At 29.6% G+C, this 22,961-nt stretch overlaps 1 protein-coding gene across 3 annotated transcripts in view; it reads left to right on the forward strand.

Annotated features, from left to right (window-relative positions):
* The first annotated feature begins 8,572 nt into the window (after positions 1-8,572).
* Positions 8,573-22,961, forward strand: part of LOC124493250 (semaphorin-1A) — a 33,742-nt gene continuing 19,353 nt past the window's right edge. For all 3 annotated transcript variants that reach the window (XM_075731752.1, XM_075731753.1, XM_075731754.1), the window contains exons 1-2: positions 8,573-10,623; positions 19,843-20,677. In XM_075731752.1, the coding sequence (XP_075587867.1) occupies positions 20,149-20,677 (529 nt within the window). In that variant the 5' untranslated portion in view covers positions 8,573-10,623; positions 19,843-20,148. The remainder of the gene's footprint in view (positions 10,624-19,842; positions 20,678-22,961) is intronic.

Below are 22,961 nucleotides of genomic sequence, written 5' to 3' on the forward strand. Positions count from 1 at the left end.
GATATCTAGTTTTGGTTTGGTTTTTGTTTGTGTGTTTGTGTGTGTGTGTGTGTGTGTGTGTGTGTGTGTGTGTGTGTGTGTGTGTGTGTGTGTGTGTGTGTGTGTGTGTGTGTGGGAGTATACAGAACAAAAACGTAAAAAAATATGCACATTTTCATCCCGAAACTGTCACATTTATTTCCTCCCGTCTAACCGAATAAATAATCAGGGAAAAAAATGTGTAGAAAATTATCGAACTAGATATTGACAACATTACCTTTTTATATACAAAATGGTTGACGCTTGTTGTTGTAGGTTCATTGAACATGAACAAGCACCTGAGTCATATATATATATAGACAGTGTAAAAAATTCCGTTACATAACACAGAACCAAAAAAAGAAAACAAAGAGAAATGACGGACCAAAAAAAAAACCAAAATAGTAATAATGAAATGGTGAACACACATAAAGAGAATGGAAATTTGCATGAAAAACGATTCTCGCCCAATCAATTTAATTAATGTATATCTATATCAATATCAACATATTCTTTGCTTGCTTTGCATTGTCTTGTCAATTTTTCTTTTTCCGTGTATGTGCGTTTTTTTTCTTGCGTTTTCATTCGATTCACTATATTTACTTCATACACACCCATGTATATTTTTGGTTTATTTATCTTTTCGCCATAATAACTAAACGGAATCATTTGGTTTGGTTCATTTATTTTTATTTTTTGTTTTTGTTTTTGTTTTTGTTTTACCTGGAACTTTTACCGAAAAGTTTTTTGTTGTTGTTGTTGTTGCTGTTGTTGTCATTTTTTCAACTTGATACCAAATAAAAAGTTTCTTGGAAAAGTTCAACCTGGCCAGATTTTTTTTTCACTTGCTGTCAATCAGAAGATACAGAACAGATAAAAATTTATCTCGATTTTTTTTTTCATTCACAATTCATTACAAAAAATCTCTATAAATGGCAATCATATTTGTTGTATACAAGACATTGATAAGTTTGTTCATTTATTCATTCATTCATTCATCATGTGAAATAATGTGTTTCTTATATAAACGAAAAAAAAAATGGATGCACAAAATTGACAATTGATCCTCACAACACACACATCTGGTGAACGTGAACGTGAAAAAAAAATGATTCGTTGATGATGGAAAATTTTTATTCTCATTATTATTATTATTATTACTGAGAATCAACATTTTCTTTGAGAATTTTAACGAAGAAAAAAAGAAAAATTGTCAAAATCACTCTGCTGTGACATTAATTGAGTTGACTTGTTTTATTTTTTTCGTATGGCAATTTTCTAATATCCATCCATCCAGAATTTTCGTTGTGTTTGTGTGTGCACAAAGATAATCGTTAGACTTTCATGTTTTCTTCATTTTTTTTTTTTTTTTTTTTTGACAAATAATTTTTGAAATCAAACGAAAAAAAAGATCGTTTATATAATAAAATGATAAACAAGACTAAAAGATAAAAAGGGGCTAAGGTCAGAAACCAGAAACGTAAGAAAGCAAAAAAAAAAAAAATCTGTCACTTTAAATCAACTATAATGGGCTCGTGTCGTCGTCGTCGTCTTCGTCATCATCATCATTTTCAGCATACTGTTGGTTTGATTCACTCATCATATATAAATCTTATTCTAGCAAAAAAAAAAAAAAAAAATTACACACACAAATCACTAGATTACGTCAACAACAACAAAGTCAAAAGTTTTTTTTTTCCATTTCAAGGGCTAAAAGGAAATTTAAGCCATAAGTTTTTTTTAATGCAAAGTTCATCATCATCACTCTATCTTTTGTATCGCTTGAATGGTTTTCATATTCTTGTTTCGTTTCGTTTCGTTTGTTTTTAGTCTTTGTTAATTATTATCATCATCATCATCATCATCACCATATATATTGAATATTCAAAGCTACTAAATAAATTTCAACCGTCGTTCGTTCGTTCGTTTTTTGGCCAGAAAAAAAAGAAGCTAATTAACACTGAATAAAAAAAGGAAAGAAAAAACATCATCAAACTGAAATGATGCAATGGTGGTAGTACGGTGAAAAAAAAAATAAAATAAAATAGAAGAAACGTAAATTGTAAAGTCAAAGAATCATCAAATCGAAATAAAACAACATATAATAAAATTGATAGTTTTTCAGCAGCAGCAGCAGTTTTTTTTCTTCTTTCAATGTTCAGAATAAATTCTTTACACTTTTCTTCTCTCATTTCGATTCAATTCAGAAAAACCAGAATTCAAAGCTCATTAATTAACATTTTTTTTTTTGGTCTTTCGTTCGTTTGTTCTCAGGAATAAAAGGAATATATTTGAATGATACAACAACGAATAAATAAATGAATGGCAATTTCATTTCTGTGTATTATCATTTCCGCTATGGCATAAAGTTTTTTTTTTATTTTCTTACTCACATATATGTTTATAACGGAATTACAATGAAACAAAAAAAAATCCGTACTAATAATATGGAACAAGAAAAGTGAGCCTATTATCATTGCTACTGCTGCTGTTATAATAAGCTCAATATGAATATGAGCACCAATAATAATAATACATCTTATAATAACACAGAATCCAGATGATCGTCTTAGATTTTTTTTTTGTTGTTGTTGTTGCTATTGAATCCTCTATATATATGATAAAAAACCGAATATTCATCAGTCGTCCTGTCAAAACGCAAAAGAATCCGTTTTTGTTTTTGTCTTTTTTTTTGTCTAGGCGAATAAAGACAACATAAACAACATGGTAAACACACCAACACCCATTTCAGTTTCAGTATCGCCATTGAAATAATCTCTAAAATAAATTTTAAATGTCAAAAATTCTAGTTTCTTTCTAGGAAACAAAGATAAATTAAAAATGAAAGGGTTGGTCCTTTTTTTGTTGTTGTTGTTGTTGTTCACATTGTTGTCAACATTGTGCCATTTGACAAAATCTTTGAAACTAAACAAAAAAAAACAATAAAATTCTTACTATTATTTTCAACCAAATTTTGTTGTGTAGAATGGCATTAACAAAAAAATATGGAATTTTTTTATTCCCAATTTCACTCTTCCATTCATTAGTATATGTGTATGTGTGTTGTGGACCGGAATATATGTGTGAATGACGTGCAAATTCATATAGTTTTTAATCGCATTGTATTTCATCATTCCATTGTGTGTGTGTGTGTGTATAATTAAATCGACCAAGGGGCCAGTGATGTTTTTTATTTTTTAGATGTACATATACAATGTATTGTATATGGAAAAAAAACAACAAAACAAACTGCGAACATATTTTTTTTCCTCTGTGGCTGTTGGTATTTTTATTTTGAAAATTCCTATATTCACCATAATCATTTTGAAACTTGACTAATCAGCTCATTTTTCAGCAACAACAACCATTCATATCCATCCGGAGTTTTGATTTCAAAATTCACGACCGGCTATGATTTATGTATTCAAAATGTGAATGTTGATGATGATGATGATGATGATGAGATTCCAGGTCTCATTATCATCATCATCGTCAACATTCAACAACTGATGATAGAATGGAACAGAATAACGGACGTCTTCCTTTTTTTCCCATCACTATCATTATTGCCGATATCCCCACCAAAAAAAAATGAATGAATGATTGAAAAAGGAACTAAAAAACACATTAGCATCATCAAAAAAATCATCTATTGTAATTAATGCAAACGAGAATAGTAAAAAAAAGAAGAAGAGAGAGAGAGACGGAAAAAAACGCTAGAATAGATGAACATTTAGGGTAAACGAGCATAGTCATCATTTGAATTAATCAACAAAATACACATGGAATGATGATGGGACATTTGCATTTTGGCTGCTCCCACACCACGACTAACACTCTCAAATGCAAAATTTTGGTCCACAAACATTGGGTGTGGGAAGGATTGTTTGAAAAAGTTCCATCAATGTCTCATACACGCACACACAGTGAGAGAGAGAGAGAGAGAGAGAGAGAGAGAGAGAGAGAGAGAGAGAGAGAGAGAGAGAGAGAGAGAGAGAGAGAGAGAGAGAGAGAGAGAGAGAGAGAGAGAGAGAGAGAGAGAGAGAGAGAGAGAGAGAGAGAGAGAGAGAGAGAGAGAGAGAGAGAGAGAGAGAGACATAAACACATGGTTTGCATTGTTAATTCTAAATGTTATCTGCCAATGACAATGACACCAGAATCAAAAGAAAAAAAACTAGAATCATTTGCAATTATATTCTGAAAAAAAATCCGAGAAAATTCTAAATTGTCGGACAATCAATTTTAATTTTCAATTAAAGTTTTTTTCTTCTTTTCTGGTCTCTCATCATTTCTGTATCTCTCCAGTTGTAATATATAAATTCAGTTTTGTATGTAATTTTCATTCAATTGAATTCACTTCAATTTCAATGGCTGAGAACAAGAAAAAAAATTGCCATGAAGTATCCACATTCACATTTGGATTGAAAATTGGAGTGAAAAAAAAACTTTGCAAAAAACAAACGTTCCATCGATTCTGGATCTGATGTATCATCGTGCGCACACACACACACAAATACAAAATCACGACGGCTGCCATTCGAGACGATTGATAGATTGGTTTCGAAATAACAAAAGAAAAAAAAATTAATTGGAATAAAAGATCGACCATCACACCAATGTTGATGATCGATTTTGATGTATTGGGCCAAACACACACATACACACACACACACATGCTGCATTTTTTTTTTTATCATCCATACATTCCTGATATGAATGTTTTTTTTATTATTATTAGGATATAACCGACCGAGACGAATTTAGTTTTGAGTTTTTTTTTGGGACCCTTAGACATCCATCCATTGTTAATTGCTGTAGCTGTCAGCCAGATAAATGAGAGAGAGATAGTAAAACCAAGGAAAACCATCGACGACCTTAATGTCTCCCTCGACATTCATTCTGGATTATTTTTTTTATTTCACCAATCAAAAAAAAAACAAAAACAAAACGAAATTGTTCCAGAATTTTTTTCTGGCTATGTGATTCATCAATCGAAAATATTTTTTTTTGGTTCAAATGTATCGAATGAATGAATGAATGAATGGTAAAAAACGATTCAGCTATTGATGTTCCAAACGACATGATTACAAACTTGCCCTCTCATCAGACAAAAAAAATCACTAGATAGATAAAAAACAAACCCAAAAAAATTTTTTTTTTGTTTAATATCAAAAAAAATGTATAGTGTAGTGTAGTGATTGAAAAAAGGTCACCAAAAAAGAAGAAGAAAAAAATCTGGATTGATCGATCGATCAGTCATTAATTGGCGATACAAAATATTCTATACATGATGATGATGATGATGATGATGATCATTTAATCAATCATCTATATAGATTGATTGATGCACAAACCATCATGGGTCATCATCATCATCATCATTTTGGGATTGTTTTTTTTCATATTTATTTATTACGGTGTTGATGATGATAATGATGATTATAATTATAATTTTTTTCATCATCATCGTCATCATATGCTTGATTCATAAATTTTATTCTTTTTTTTCTGGTAATTTTTTTACATCTTGTCTATACCCGAAGAGAGAGAGCCAGAATGAATGAATGAATTAAATTATGTTTTTCATTTATTTAATCATTCATTTTCTCCATTTTTTTCCGAACTGAATTGTTGATTTGATGTTTTTCATCATCATCATAATCATGATCAGGATAAATGAATGTTATGGATCGGATCAATTTTGACTTTTTTTTCGTTTCATGATGAATGAATTTCGTAGAAAAGTTTGAAGTATTTTATGCTGTTGTTGACTACTACTATGGTACGGTAGTTTGATTCATCGTTATTTTTTTCCGTTGGTTCGTGTTTTTTTTCCCCAGTTAGTATGTGAACTTTAATTTTTTCTATTTTGGCCTGGTTTTTCTTGCCGTGATGATGATGATGATCCAAAATTACTGAACTCGAAATTGTTCCTATTGTACACCAACACAAGTAGCCCAAAAAAGATCATTAATCTCATTAGGAATATTTTTCTTTTCTATTCTTTTCGTCTTTTTCTTTCAAAAAAAAAAAAAAAATACATTGAATTGACGAGTATTATTGTTGACTCTCAATGGATTCTATAATGCAATACAAAAAAAAATGGAAAATGGAAACCAAAGAATTTGTGTTCTGTATTGGAATAATTCCATTGTATTGCATTCTGTTTTTCCAAAACAATTTTTCATCCATTCATTTATTCTGTTCGTTTTTTGTATTATATATAATTAATTAATTAATTATTGGCAATTTTTTTTCTTTCATTTTTTTCCAGTGGAAATTGTTTATCATTAAGATTTGTATATGCGGTGGTGGTGGTGGTGGTGATGGCGATGGTTGTGGCTCAATTATCATTATCATGATGTACCAAAATAAAATTGAACCAAAGAACAATGCAAAAAAGTAATCATTGAATGAAAAGAATAAGAAAATTTTACACGACCAACCAAATGATTTTTGTTGTTGTTGGTTAGCTATCATGACTTTTATCGTAAGAATAATTTTTCTTCATCATTATCATTTTCCCGTTTTCAGATGAACTTCAAATGATTATGAATTTTCAGATGCAAAATGGTACACAGAATGGTAATGCCTTCAAAAAAAAAATCTAGCACCAGAATTTTTTTCAATTTATTATCGATTCTTTTTTTTTGAAAAAAAAATTCCGAAATTGTCAGATTTTGTTGTTGTTGTCTGATAGTTTAAAGTTTTGCAAATACACATAATGATCCATGATAATCGGTCCAAAAAGTTGAATCCTAATTTTCATACAAATTTCATTATCATATCATATCTATCTATGTATATTCAGTTTTGTAATAAAAAAAAATTAACTTTTCAACATATGACCAAACTTTTATAACTTAACCAAACATTACAAAAAGTTTCATATATGGAACCAACACCACCACCACCACCACCACCAATCATTATCATTATCATTATCACCCGGTTTGTATTACATTCCAGTTTTTTTTGTGGCTATTTTGATTGTTCTTTGCTTGTGTGTTTGTTGTAGCTATTTGTCCATATCATTATTTTAGTTATATAAAACAATAATTGGGATCGATTTCGTCTTATTCGGGTTATTTAGTTTATTTTGAAAAACTTTATTTTTGTTCATGTCTGTGTGTGTGTGTGTGTGTGTGTTAAAATAAAATTACAATACTATCATCATCATCATCATTTGACACATATATACAAAAACTTGTTAAAGAAACTTGGTCGATCCAGGAACTTTGAAACATTAACAAAATGTTGTTATAGATGATGATGATGACAAAAAGAAACTTGAACATCATGATTATTATGATGATGATGATGATGTTGTTGATGATGTTTATATACACTTGTCATGTCTTGTCTTCTTAAGCATCTTGTTGTCGTCGTTTTTTTTCATTGTTGTTATTATTTGTATATTACAAGAGAGAACTTTTTGCATTTTCTATAAGAATATACACAACAATCATACAAACAAACAAACAAACAAACACACACACACACGCAATGTGATGATATTAGATTCGCACTTTTTCATCATCATCATCTTACATCACGATAGATTGATTCAAAATGAATTTTTTTTTCTCTAGTTGTTTTTGTTTCTTCTCCTCCACCCGGAACCCATGATGACAATGATGATGATGATCGTCGTGTAGTGGTTGTTGTTGTTGTTGATGATGATTTGGGTGATGATGTGAAACAAGAAACAAAAAGTAAAAAATTACATCCTATTTGTGTATGTTTAAATTTCATTTTCATTTTCATTTAATAAAATTTAAATCGTTTCAGATGGAAAAACTAAATTTTTTTTTAAAATTCCGTTTTTTTAAAATCTTGTTTTGTAAAAAAAAGAATTTTTCTGTCAACTGTTTTTACCGGAATTGGTCAACAATTTGTTGTTTGACCGTTCAATCATTCAACAACAATGAAATAATTGATATTCAATAAACACAAACCGATGAACAGATGGATAGAAACTACAACAATACGGATATTATGGTTGACCGATTACGGTGTTTTGCGATCATTGTTGATTTGTTCTATTGTTAACTAACCGGACTTTAGCTAGACAAAAGTTTCAAACATACAATATAACGATTACCTGGAATACAAATTTTTTTTGCTCTTTTTTTTGTTAACATCATCATTGACCTTGAATCCATCGGGACCATAATTAATTGTTGAATGATGAACAAATCGACCACACCAATAACCAAATCTATAAATGGGAACACCTTTTTTTCTTTTTCTTCTTCATGAATCAGAGTGAAGAGCAACTCATTCAATATCGATGACATACAGGTGCCAATAAAAATTATTATTACATAGCTTATGTAGTAGGGAAAAATTAATTGTAAAATTGATCCATTAAGAACTGTGGGAGTGTTTTGGTGTGTTGGTTCAATCGAATAGAATCGAATCGAATCTGTCATTATAATCATTGCCTATTATCTTGTCATGTATATATATTGATGATGATTATAATGATTATTTGGATCCAGAATACAAATTATTAATATCAACATTATATAACAGAAACAATAATGCTAACACCACTACCACAAAAAAATGATCATGCAGAATATCTAAATGTGAATCCCCTTTATTTCTTTATTTGGCCCTCCAACATTAACAAATGATGATTTGAACCAAGATTTTCTTCATTTATTATTTTTTTTTTGTTTCATTTCTTTTTTTTATTGTTTTGTTTTGGAATTTATTATAATCATCATTATTTGGGCGCCGTCTCCAATATTCTCGGTTGAACAACAACAACAACAACAAAAAAAAACCAAAGATGGATGGAAGGGCGCAATATCCATATGAAACAAATGTTTGGATTTTTATTTTATTTTCTCTGGAACAGTTGAACAAAGCTACTTCTTTTTCTCATTATCCAATGTTTCAATCAGCTATATACAGTATATATCCGATACACCAAAAAAAACGACAACAACAACAACAACAAAATGGGGCAGTGGTCTGTCTGTCTGTTTCGAAAAAAAAATCCATTGAAGAGATAAATTCGTCTGTTCATAATGTTTGTATACATATATACTAATAATGAACGCGTTATAACAAGAAATCATTCAATTTGGTAGTAGCATTGAATTCAGCACTACTTTTTGAATCTCGTTACAAACGACAATAGAGTAGTTAGAGAGAAAAAGATCCAACATCGACAATGTTTTGTCATTTTCTCTCACTATCTTTCTCACTGCTGCTGCTGCTGCTGCTGCTTCTGTAAACATTTTTTTTTTCAAAACGAAAGTTTTATCCGCTTTTTTTCTTGTGTATTTTTATTTGGTTTCGTTTAGTGATTTTATAATATCCACTTGCATCACATCACACACGAACTTGCATCCAGTTTGTTTCAAACATTCATATGTGAATGTTTCATACAAAAAAAAATCAGTCTACAGTTCCATTTCTCAGTGTTTTTTTTTTGTAGTATTCCGAATTTCTGTATATATGCATCCAATCCAATAAACGATTGCTATCGGTGCATCTTGCTGTACCCAAGTTGGTTCGTTTGTTTTTTTTTTTTTTTTGTTCTAGCATCATCACCAATCGTGTGTGTGTGTGTGTGTCGTATTCTTTGTATATATAAGTTTTGGATTCTTGTGTTTTTGAAGCATCCATCCAGCCAGCAAATAAAACTTTCTTTTTTTTCCATTAAGAATTTTCTACTTATTCTGTGTCTGTGTCTGTGTGTGTGTCTGTACGTGTGTGTATGATGTTGCATCAATTGATAATTCTGAATATCCAACAAATGATTCAGAATTGGAGCCTTTTATAACTTTTGAATTTGCGTCTGCTCATCGATAATGTTGATATTATGTTGATGTGATGGAATGGAATGAAATGATATGATGATGTTTAGATTCATTTCTAGATTATTTGTTATAATAATCAGAAGTGTCTGAGAACATTTTCATTTCATGATGTGTTGTGTTGTGTTGTGTTTCCATTCTATTTCGATCATTTGACCATCACAAAATATGTTTTGTATGAAAAAAAAATGAAAAATTATATAACACAGACAACACCATCAGCCACCATGGTCACATAGTGACCACCACCACCACCGCCACCAGCATCATCAAACAACAACAACAAATCCAAATTGATGATGTCGAACATTTGTGCTTCATATATATATATTGTACACATTGTATTATCATCAAATGAATTATATAATTTTTGATGATGATGATGAATGAATGAATGAATGGCATACAAATAAACAATATATGATAAATGAATTGACAATGGTGGTTGGTCTTTTTTTTTTGGTGACCCATAAATACATCAATACATCGATAAAAAAATGATTATGATGATGATGATTATTGTTCTTCATCTGATTGTGTGATGATGATGTGATCCAAATATTTTTTTTCTTCTTCTTCTTAATGTGTTGTGTCAATGTTTTTTTGTGTATGTGTGTGTGTGTGTGCGTATTCTTTTGTTTGATGTGAATGTCATTTGTCCGACACACATCTTTAGCGACAACTGATTAGTTTTTTCTATTTGTCCGAAACATCAACAAACAAACAAGCAAAAAAAAAATTTCAACGATTTGCTCCATATCAGCTTCAGGTAAGATTTAGTAAGAAACCAATTTTGGAATATTTTTTTTCCTCTTGTGTGTGTGTTTTTCAATCTGTTTGAATTTTGTTGAAATGATGGTTTTGACAGCCACAACCAGCCAGCAAGCAAGCAATAAAAAAAAACGTCGACGACGACGACGAAGAAAAAATTATTCATTCAATTGTCCCTAATATGCATGATATTGATACTGATGATTGGCTGCTGCTGCTGCTGTAGTTTAAAAGTTGAAATTTTTGGTTTTTTTTTTGGTTGTTGTTAGGCTTTTGATTTCAAAATAAACCAGAAAAATATCATGCTGGACTCAAGATTTTCTTGTATCGTCCTTATTATCATCATTATTATTATTTTGATTATGATTTCCGTTGATTTTTTTTTTATTTTTGGTAGCGATTAAGGCCAATTTCGATCATCATCAAAACATCATCTTCGATCAATCACGACCGATCATGGTCTCGTTTCAAGAGTTTGATTTCGATAGATTCAGAGCAGTAGCCAAAAAAAAAAAAATTAGATTTTGGTTTTTTTTTTCTTGTTTGTTTGATTGGAGATATTCATTTGTATGTCATTCATTCATTGCTTGTTGTTATCATTGCAATTGTTGTTGTTGTTGTTGTTGTTGTCATTGTCGAACGTTTAGATTTGCTCCAATAAATAAATAAAAAAATTCTTCTTTTTTTTCCTGAACAAAAATAGACGCCACTGAATTTTTTTTTACTGAACCAATCAATTGATTGATTGATTGATTGACAATTCATCTATATATTTATTATATAGATTACTTTGATTGGACTGTGGAGAAGAAAAAAAAACCGTTGTTGTAAAATGAAATCTTGTTCTTTGGTTGTTGTTGTTGTTGTTGTTTTCAGATTAATTTTCTTTTTTTGTTGTTGTTGTTGTTGTTGTTGTTGATTTTCAATCATCATTCCCATTGGAGATTTACTCGAAAACAACAATTTTTCTGGATTTGAATGAAATTTTTTTTTCCTTTTTCATTTTGTTTCTTATGAACAAACAAGAGAAAAAAAACATACTTGATTTCGATTTTTATTCAATTCCAACTTTGATCTTTATTTTTTTTTTGTTGCTTCATAGATCGAACAATTGATTGTTTGATTGAAAATCGACAATAACAACAACAACAAATCCCAAGTGTATGGATCATCATTGGCCAAACACACACACACACATATAAATCTTTTCCATTTGTGTGCATCTTTTACATCTTAAGAACTACATCTTGTTCCATACATACGATTTATGATGATCATGAACCATTATGATGATGAACTTTCATTATAGAGAGTGCGAGTGAATATATTTGTCTATTGATCTCATCATCATCATCATCATCATCATCATTGGAATTGAAATCGATTCAATTGCCAACAAACATTGATGATATAAGATTCTATTTGGAATCCATTGCATAAATGATCACCACCTACGCACACACACATACAGTTTATTGGTTGATAGATAACGTATTTTTTTCTTTGATATATCGGTCAAATTGATGATTATTGATTCAAGAATTGAATAAATATTTCTTTCAATTCAATTCGATTCAAATCAAACGAAGAAAGAAAATGATTATCTATGTGTGTGTGTGTGTGTGTGTGTCTGTCTGTTTTAAGAACTATGAAACATTTATTTTTCGTTCAACATTCCAATCTCCGATTCTTGTTTTTCTTTATACAACTAAATAAAGTCGTCAAGAAAAAAAGTAAAGTCATTTTTTCCCAAAATTATTATTTCAAATGATAACTCCATTTGATGATATTTTAGACATTAATATTAATAATAATAATATCTATCCAGTGGTATATCTTTTTGAGACTATTCTGTGCGTCATTCTGGTTCTATTATGATGATGATGATGATGATGATATGGTTGCCAATTTTTTTTCTTCCTTTCACTCAATTCATTTTTCTATCTTGTTCATTCTTGTTGGTTCCATATTGGCCTCGAGCTATTCTTGCATTTTTTTTCTCGTATTGTCTCTCTGGATCTCTTGTTATTCTTGTTGAATTTTTTCGAATCGATGCCATGGCTTTATTATTATTATTATTATTTCATGTAGTTGATTCCTGATGATGGCCTAGTTTTTTTTTGCTTTGTTTTTTTTCTCTGTTTTCCATATTCTATGTATTCTATGTAGCCTCGAGTATCTTTTCACTATACAATGATGAAAAATTCAATGAATCACAGAAATGATGAACCATATACACAATATATAGGTATAATAAAAATAATGAATGGATAATTTGTACTCATGTACAATTTTTTTTCTGTAGTAGCTACATAATAATATCATTGTAATAATAATGGAAAAAAATATTGAAAAAAAACCAGTAGTTTCCAAGGAGAAACTAAAATAGAATTCTTTAAAAATGACAGTGATGATGATGATGATGAAAAAAAAATTCCAGAGGCATCATTCCCAGATGTTTGTTGGCTGGCTGATTGATAGCAAATTTTTTTTTCATTTTTTATTTTGCAAATTTCGCTAGTAGTCAAGCTACAGAATTTTGTATTAAATAATAATTAGTCTAAATATCGGCCAAACTAGCAATTCCAAAGATTTTTTTCCAATGAATATTCTGTGTATGTGTTTTTTGGTTGTTGTTATATTAAATCGAAATTCCAATTCCTAATGAGTGAGAGATAGAGAGAATAAGCCAAAAAAATCATTTATTCATTTTGTTTATTCTCACTGATTTCATTTTTTCTGCATCATAGATTCTGGATTCTGTAGCTTCAATTGAAAGAGAAAAAGTAAATAAATAAAAAGATTTGCTTTTGTTGTTTCTGTTTCCGTTTTATTCTCTATGATGATTATAATGATGAGGATGTTTTTGTCGGTTGCCAATTTGTTCAATTCTTATTCTCTTGTTATTGTTGTTGTTGTTGTTTTGATCAACGACATTGTTTTGTATGAATAAAATAAATATATCATTATAAGGAAATGAGTTAAATTCTTTTTTTATTCGGTTTTTTTTAGCTCCGGAATACCCAGGAATCAGAGAATCTCTGAAAACAAGAATCGCTATCCCTGAATACACACACACACACACGTTGTATCGTGTTTCAACCATTTTGAATTGCCCAATGATTTTTTTTTTTAGTTTTGTTTTGCTGCACGTTTTGTTTGAATCACGTTTCAAACAACAAATACGATCATGATGCCGAAAAAAACAACCCTTTTTCGCCATTATTTTTATTATTCTCGACAGAATTGCAAAACAATCATGGGCAGCATAATTCCTACAGTGATTTTTTTCTTTCAAACATACATGGACCCTTCTCAAATCATTATATATTCATCGTATAGTCAATGTTGTTGTTGTTATTTTTATTATTAGTAGCTAATATCAGCTTTTTTTTGGAGTACCAATCAATTTTCTGTTCACAAATACAAAGGTCACAATATTATATTTATATAAACGATAATGATCCAGTATCACATTCTTTCTTTCGGTGGGTCTAATGATGTTGATTTTGATGACATGCAAAATATTCATCACATTACGTGTTCCAATACGATATTATGATGATGATGAATATCACGAAAATATGATACGATAGAAATTAATTAGTCTTTGACACGAAAATTTATATCTCGTCGTTTCATTTTCTAGTTCATTCAAGCTTAAAAAATTATGGATTATTATTAATATTTTTATTTTCCATTGACGTGCTGTGCAAAGGTCAAATAGGTGCTAGAAAATTAAAGTGGAATATATTCTATACGTTGGAATCTAAAGTGTGTGTGTGTGTTTGGCTGCATATGTCATATATTCTTCTGTTCGATTAGGTATAATTTCCTTGATATTTCCATCAAAAAAAAAATCATGATAATGACAAACAAACTTGAAAAACGAAGCTAATTATTATTCATCATTCAAGAGGTTATTTTGCATGTCATTTTGTGTATATGTCATGATATTTTGGGACAAAAAATTGAATGTCCCGTTAGTGTGACAAAATGTATCTTCTGAAATTACTAAACAGTAAAAAACGTACAAAGAAGTTTAAACTATCTAGCCATTCTCTGTTCAGTATCTTTATAACTAACTCCTATCTCATTGGTTTTTTTTCCACTAAATGTTTATCACATACCACAATTTTTTTTCCACCAGTATAATTATAATGGATCATCATCATCATTTTGCATGATGATTAATATTGCCACCACTTATTATATTCATTATCATTATCATCATCATTATAAAAAATTGGTCGTTTGCATATTATCTATCCATCCATTTATATATGACGACAACCGACTAGTATACATCTGTCGATTATATTTATAATGGATAAATCACGATTATTATTATCATTATTTCCGTTAAACTGTTTTTTTTCCGATTCCTGTGTTTATAACTGTTATCATGGCTAAGGTTATTCTGCTACTACTACTAGTGATAATGGTTTTATTTGTCAATTCACAACAACGCACGTGTCCATTGTTGATGAAAATTTAGTATAAATGTTGTCATTATTTTGTTTAGTTTAGTTAGTTTGTAGAACTAGAATTTATGATTTCCTAAAATCAATCCTGTATGCTTGGCGCCATATATTTTGTTATTCTTGGAACGTTTTTTTTTTTTTTTTTGTTGAAAAGTTTCATTTTTTTATCAAATTTTTTTCTCTCCCACTCTCTCATTTGGTTTAGTTTCGTTTTTGTTGTTGTTGTTGTTGTTGTTGATTGGTTTCCATCATTTTTCATTTTGTTGCTTTGGTGGTTGGAAAACTTTTTTTTTCAAATGTTGATTTTCATTGGAAAAAAACTTCTTTTTTTTACACAAAAATAAATGCTGTTGATTTCATATAAAATGGTTGCCCCTTCCAGAAAAAAAATGGCGTCTAGACAACTAACGACGACCATTGAATAATTTATCATTTTCATTGATTGTGGAATTTTTTGTTTTTTTTCTTTGAAAATTTGAAATTCTTATACTCTACAAGAATAATTTCGTCATGTCATTATTGTCATCGACGTACGACTTGCACACTTATTTTTTTTCATTTCATTCAGGCCATTTTTTTTTGTCGTGGTTGTGAACACTTATTGGTCCGTCTTGGTTGACTTGTTGAATTTTTAGGTAGATAAAAAAAAATTCTTTGATTATGGCATATGGTAGTTTTGAATCATCACTAAATGAAATGAAATGACTACCACTACCACTACTATTATACATTGTATATTTTAATTTCAGTACATTACCATTATTTATCTTTTTTGGCATTATGACATTTGTGAATTTCAGAATAGATTTTCGTTGTTGTTGTTGTTGTTGTCGGTGTTACCGATAAAAACACACACAAACATCCACAGAACAGAAAACACTTGAAGCGTATCGTTAAAGTTATCAAAAAGGCTAGTATTCGTAGTGATTCACTGTTTAACTCAATGTTTATGTTTGTGTGTGTGTGTGTGTGTGTGGTAATCAACCTATGAACCTGTCCAAAAGTTCGTTTTTTTTCATAAAAGTTTTTTGTATTTATTACGGATGAAAACCAAGATGAAAAAAAATAACTTGTGACTCGTGTCTTTGTGGCTTCGGATGAATGAATTTCAAATGAGAATCTGTTTTGGTTGTTGATTTTTTTCTTTTCAATTTTTTTTTCACTAGATCATCATACCTATCTTTGTTTGTTGTTCATCCATGTCTACCTGTTTTCTTTCTATTTTTTTTTTTGCTTTTTGTTGTGACCGAGGTTGTGACCTTTACCACCTTTTTTTCTCTTCTACTTTTGATTTATCATTACTTGTTTTTTGTTCACTTTGAGAATTTTCTGGATACATAGCTAACCACTACAACATCATCATCATGGTCATAGTCGACGGTTGTACTCAGGTCAGACGATAAAAAACATAGATAAACGGTTTTTTATTTTTTGTTGCCTGAAAAAAAAATAAAATTTTTCCCATTTGATTTTGTTGATCAATTTGACATTTCCTGATTTGTACATTTTGATTTTCATCATTTGTCAGTCTTAAATAAAAAAAAAAAATTTCAATTTAATTTTGTTAAACTGACCCTTCATTTAAATTGATTTTTAAATTTTTTGATTTGCTGATATGAAACGAATTTTAATTATCAAAACTTACAGATTAAATTTCATTGATAACTTTTGTTGTGAACAAATTTCATGTTCTCATGGTTAAAAATTATCTATGGCCTATATTTCTTTCTTTTTTTTCTTTTTCGTATGGATTAATCGACTAGATTTGTTCACAAATTTGAATATAGTGACAAAATTTGTCGATCAATCCATCATCATGACGCCATGATTACGACGATGATGATGATGATGATGATGATGGATATTGATTGAAATTGAAATGTTCCATGAAGATAGGAAACACACATTTACACTATAGATAAATGTAAATCAAAATTGTTTTCAAGAAATAAAAAAAAATGGTTTGAAGCTAATATTCTCAATATAATCATCGATCAAAAAAAAAAAGAAAATATCTAGCCATTCGATTGGTGGAAATATTATTTTTCAATTGCTTCGTTTCGATTTTCATTTCCTTAACGCATTAATAATAATAAAAATAAAAAATAACAGTAGCTATAGCTTAATTCATTGATGATGATCAATTACTTATTGATGATGATGATAATAATCAATAAGTTCCAAAATGGAATGGTGGCCAAATGTTTTCCATGTGTGTGTGTGTGTGTGATTATGTCTACTGTAAAATACATTAGACAGCTGTTTTTAAAAATCATTTTCTTGGGACTTTATTTTTTTTTTCTTCTTTATTTTGCTGCTGATATTCAGTTCGTATTGGTGGTTAGATTATTTACAATGATATTTTGTGTCAATGCTATCTTTGTCGTCGTCCTGGTCGTCGTTGTTGACCTCACCAGGTGCACAACGATAACGATGACTTGTTCGATACGAATCATATTGGTGGTCATTATGATTATGGTTACGGCAAAGACAAAGTTGATAATGACAAAGACGACGACGGCGACAAAGACCTCTAATAATAATGATAATAAAGAGTGTATACACACAATTTGGACGAAAAAAAAAATTGACCCAAGAAAAAGGACCAAAACTTTTGTATTTGTGCGTGTTTTATATCCTTTGCCACATTGTATACTTACCATTGAAATGAATTTAATCACCGGAACAATACAATAACGACCACATATGTAAAAAAAACAGAAAAGTTTTCTGAAACTCGTGTACAGTAGCAACTTTCTTTTTTTTGTCTGGCTGGGTCTGAGTGGTTTTTTTCCAATTTTCATTTTCATGTGTGTGTGGGTTAGGGTCAGGACATGGTCACAAACAAACAAACCTACTGAAAATGAAAAATAATTTTCGATAAGTTTCATGAATGAGAATACCACACTATCATTCATTCATTTGTACATTAATAACAACATTCAACATGGATCACATGTATATTATCCGATATAAACGACTGTGATCATCATCATCATCATCATGTGATTCACAATCGGATTGGATTATTTCCATTTTCATTTCTATTTTCATAATTTGTAATCAGTAATGGCCACTCGTTTGGTTCATTCGTTGATTGATTGGTCGTTTGTTGTCAAACCTGTATGGATGATGAGTGGTGATGATGGTCTGTGATGAAATAGACTGATCAAATCAAAAAAAAAAAAAAGATGAAAAGATGAACAATGTGTGATCCGGAAAGAGAGACAGAACGAAAAAAAACGATATGATAATGATCTACTTATCGATAACAACATGGGAGTGTGTGTGTGTGTGTGTGTGTGTCTGTACTTGTGGATGGTCACACAATGATGAAATACACGCAATATTTCAATTCGATTCGGAAAATATTTGTACAAAATGTTGTGGAAAAAAATACTTATAATACTAATCTGGTGTTGTCGTTACAATTTTTTTTTTTTCGTTCATCAATTCAGTTTTTTTGCTATCTTTTGTTTATAAATTTTCATTTTCATCATAATCGTTCGAATGGCGAAAAAAAAATCATTCGAAAGATCCTTGTTGTTTCGAATGAAAATAATAACTAGATGATCATCATAACAGAGGTATCTTTTCAAAATCGGTCCATTTTTTTTGGCCCCTACAACTACATTTTCATATATGGAACTCCAAGGTCACCTTTCAGTCTTTATGACGAAACAAAAAAACATTGAAAAATGAAAACGATTAGCTTTTTTTTTTTTTTTTTTTTGTTTCGTTCCCTCTTGATGATCATGATTATTATTTTTTTTTTTTTTTGGATCGAAAACAACACAGGATTCATATAAGTGGATTTATAATTTTGTACATGACATATATCTAGGTATATTGTTTGTTATTATTATCTGGATCTCAAAAACAAATTTAATCTTCGGACATACAAACGCACACACAGACACACTGAATGTTTGGTAGTTCATTTTTTTCCATACTGCTGATGATCAAGTTTTGTTTGCTAGTTTATGATCGATTTCTGGTTGGCCACGTTTGTTGATGATCATTGAAGAATAATCGAATCGAAAAAAAATAACCAACCAACCAACCAATCTTCCAATCATGCAGACTTTTTTTTGTATAATCGGATTTTCTAAGTCTTGTTTTTAGTTCGTTTTTTTTTTGTTCCTCGTTTCGAGCTTGGCTAGCTGGCTGACTGGCTGGCTGGATGGCTGGCAACTTTATGATTAAACAGGCAATGGGGATTTTCAATGAAAATTTCAACTACCAAAAAAAAAAAAATAAAAAAATAAAAATTTTGAAAACATACTTGAATTGAATGGCCGCTTTTTTCGATTCCCTTTCCCTTATGAATGATTAGAATTATTGTTTTCATTTGAAAATAAAATTGAAGTTTTTTTTCTCTCACTGAATTTGAATCATAAAATTGATATATAATGAATAATGGTCCAGATAGATTTCGTTTTTGTGTGAATATTGGTCGGTTTGGTATTTTTTTCCAAATAAATCCCATGGTCAATCGATCATCTCTCACTCTGTGTGTGTGTGTGTTGTTCCATAATAATGACTCAATGTTTAAATGTTTTTTAATAATTTAATTTGACATATTTTATATACTTTTTCTCATTCATAATTATTATCATTATAATGGGTTATTTATTGACCCATTTATTTTCATTATTTTCAATATCGATTATATGTATTATTTATTAATTTATTTCTCATTTTTTTCGTTTTTTTTTTGAATTTTTCCATAGATCCATATTTCATTGGGTGCAGAAAATAATTTTATCGTTAAAACAACGACAACGACAACATATTCGAAAGGAATCATATTACTACATCGAAACATAAATTTTCTACACCACAAAAAATTCATGGCATTCATTATTGTGAATGAATGAATGAATGATCATTTCAATTTCTGTGTGTGATAGCGAACCAAAAAAAAAAAATCTCATATATCCGAATCATATATAAATATAATTCTCCATAAATAACGAAAGAAAGAAAAAAAAATTAATATCGAGAACCATCCGATTAAAAAAAAAACATCTAAAACGATGGTCTCGATCGAATCCAATACATTGTCAACGATGACCATGATGAAAATGATGGCCAAATTGGATGATCCAAATCAAAGACGAAGAACTAAACTAAAATTATTAAATCATTGTACAAATTTCGTACAAAATTCTTCAAATATAAATCGATCTCAATCGAAAACGATTCATCATCATCAGGATGGTGATGACGATGATGATATTGTCTGTATGAATAATGTGATCCAAATGAATTGTCAACAAAATTCTAATGATAATCATCATTATTCAAATTCTCATCACTATTTGTCCAAATATTCATCATTAACTAGTCAACAAAGAAAATTTCGACTTTTAGATAATCAAAAATTATTCTGGTCATCATCGAAATTATCATCATCAATAAATTTTCATCAATTATTGAATCAATCATCAACATTATTTTGTATAATAATTTTCATCATCATTACATTCATATTGAACGAATCAATTGTGTTCACATTACATTGGCAAGAGAATATTGAACCAAAAACAAGGATACATCATCTAAGTAAGCATTGTTTTTTTTTGGTATTGAAAATGAATTTTCTTTTTTTTTTGTTTTCGTTTTAATTTTTTTTCATTGCATTACATTTGTCCATTGTTTTTCCCATTCAGTATGTTTGTAAACTGATGTGGTAAACAACATTAAATTAATGTGCAATCAGGCTGATCTGGTTATTCCAGTTTAATTCTGGTTTACGTCTATTGTCTGTGTACATGTGTGTGTGTGTATGTTGCTGTTGCTATGATTTGTTTAAATCATTATATTCATAACGATATTAATCGGTTGGTCAACATCATCATGATCATCACCATCATCAGTAGACTAAACAGTTTGACCACACAGTCTTTTTTTCGATATTACCACACACATAGCCAGCCAAGCCACACGCACACACTAACAAAACAGATTTACAATTACTATTACTAAATTAATCTCTGATGATAATGAATGTTAATGATGATGTCAGTATAGATGATGACCAAAACAACAAAACAAATGATAATGTTTATGGCACATCCATTCATTTATTCATCATTAAATTGATGATGATGACGATGAATACAAAACGAATCTAGATTCTAGTGCAAAAAAAATGTAAAACAATAATGAATAAACGTGGTTTGATGAATATTTTTGTTGAAAACAGTAAATAAAAAAAAATCCAAACAATGGTCAGACGCGCAAACACACATTTTGATATATATATATTGAATCACCAGATAAAATGTCCTACATTATGTATGGAAAATGAATTTGCATAATGAATAAAAAAAAACTAAAAATCCAGGAATCCAGTGCTGGATATATATCCATAGATGACATTTATCTATTTTGATCATTTTTCAAATTATCCTTATCAGAGTAAATCAGATCATTTTTATGTGCATACAAACTAAAAATAAACGATTAAACGGATTGAAAAACTGAAATTTTCTGAATTCAAATCATTTGAAATTTTTTAAATGTTTGTTTCCGCATTAAAAGCTAATTAATCCTGATCATCATTTACATGCAGTAAAATTTAAATTCATGGGATTTTTTTTCTCTCAATATAAATTTAGCACAGGATCATCATCATATATCATTTGGGATTTTATCAATTTTATATCTAAAAAGTCTAAAAACTAGACTAGAAATTTGAAAATGCAGTGATTTTTTTTCTTTATATTCTAAATCCTTGTCCATTATTGATTCATATCGTGGCGTTCATTGATGTTGGTGATTCATTCATGCACGATTTCATCGCTGCTCTAGTTGTTAATGTCGTCGAGAATCGATGTGTTTTATTTTTTTAACGTTTTTTTTTTTTTTTTGTTATTCATTCGTTTAATAAATGGCAAATACAATGGCCATATCACATTCAAATGAAAATGAAAATGAAAATGAAGAAGAAAGCTATCGACCTTTTTTCTGCTTTTTTATTGTATCGATTTACGATTGATCCTCATTTTTTTCCTATTCGTATGGCAAGTCGTTATTCTACTTTTACAATGCACATTTTATATTTGAATCATTTCTTCTACTCTAGCTTTGAGTGTTTTTTTTTGTGTTTTTTGTTTTTTCTTTTTTCGTTGGTTGATTCTCATTCAGGAATTATTCAGTAATATGATTTTCTTGGAAAAAAAAAGATAAAATCCAATATAATTCATATGGTGATGAATATATATGAAAAAAATGGACAACTATCATATCATATATTCTGATTCACTGATATCTAAAGATCAGCATGTACATAGGTCATGGCCTATTATGTTGATGATAAAACACATACACACATACACACACACTTCACTTCATATACGGGTTTTCATTGCCATTCATAATCATCGTCACTATATATCATCATAATAATAATAATCACCATAATCATGGCATTGTTCCAATTGGAACATCATCATCATCAACAACGACAACAACAACTTTTACTACATTGTTGAAATGATGTTGATCGAATAGTGGACCAAAATGAAATACAGGCAAAATGGACATTTATCTTGTCATCATGATACACACACACACATAGCGATGACAGCTTTTTTTCAGGATCTTTGAAATCCAGCAATAGTAGTAGTTGTTGTTATCATATATATCGTCTCACAGTTTTTATCATGGAATACATTTATTCAAGTTTCAATGTTTTGGAGAAGGGAAATCATAAAAAAAAATCTTGATTCCAATCGTTTGTGTCCGAATGAATGTGAATGAATTGTATATATCGTACTATTTCATTCAATTCATATGATGGAATATAAATGTGTGTGATCGCAAAGTTTTTTTTTCGGATTCT

The sequence above is a fragment of the Dermatophagoides farinae genome, chromosome 6 (genome assembly GCF_024713945.1).
Source record: "Dermatophagoides farinae isolate YC_2012a chromosome 6, ASM2471394v1, whole genome shotgun sequence".
Classification (NCBI taxonomy): Eukaryota; Metazoa; Arthropoda; class Arachnida; order Sarcoptiformes; family Pyroglyphidae; genus Dermatophagoides; species Dermatophagoides farinae.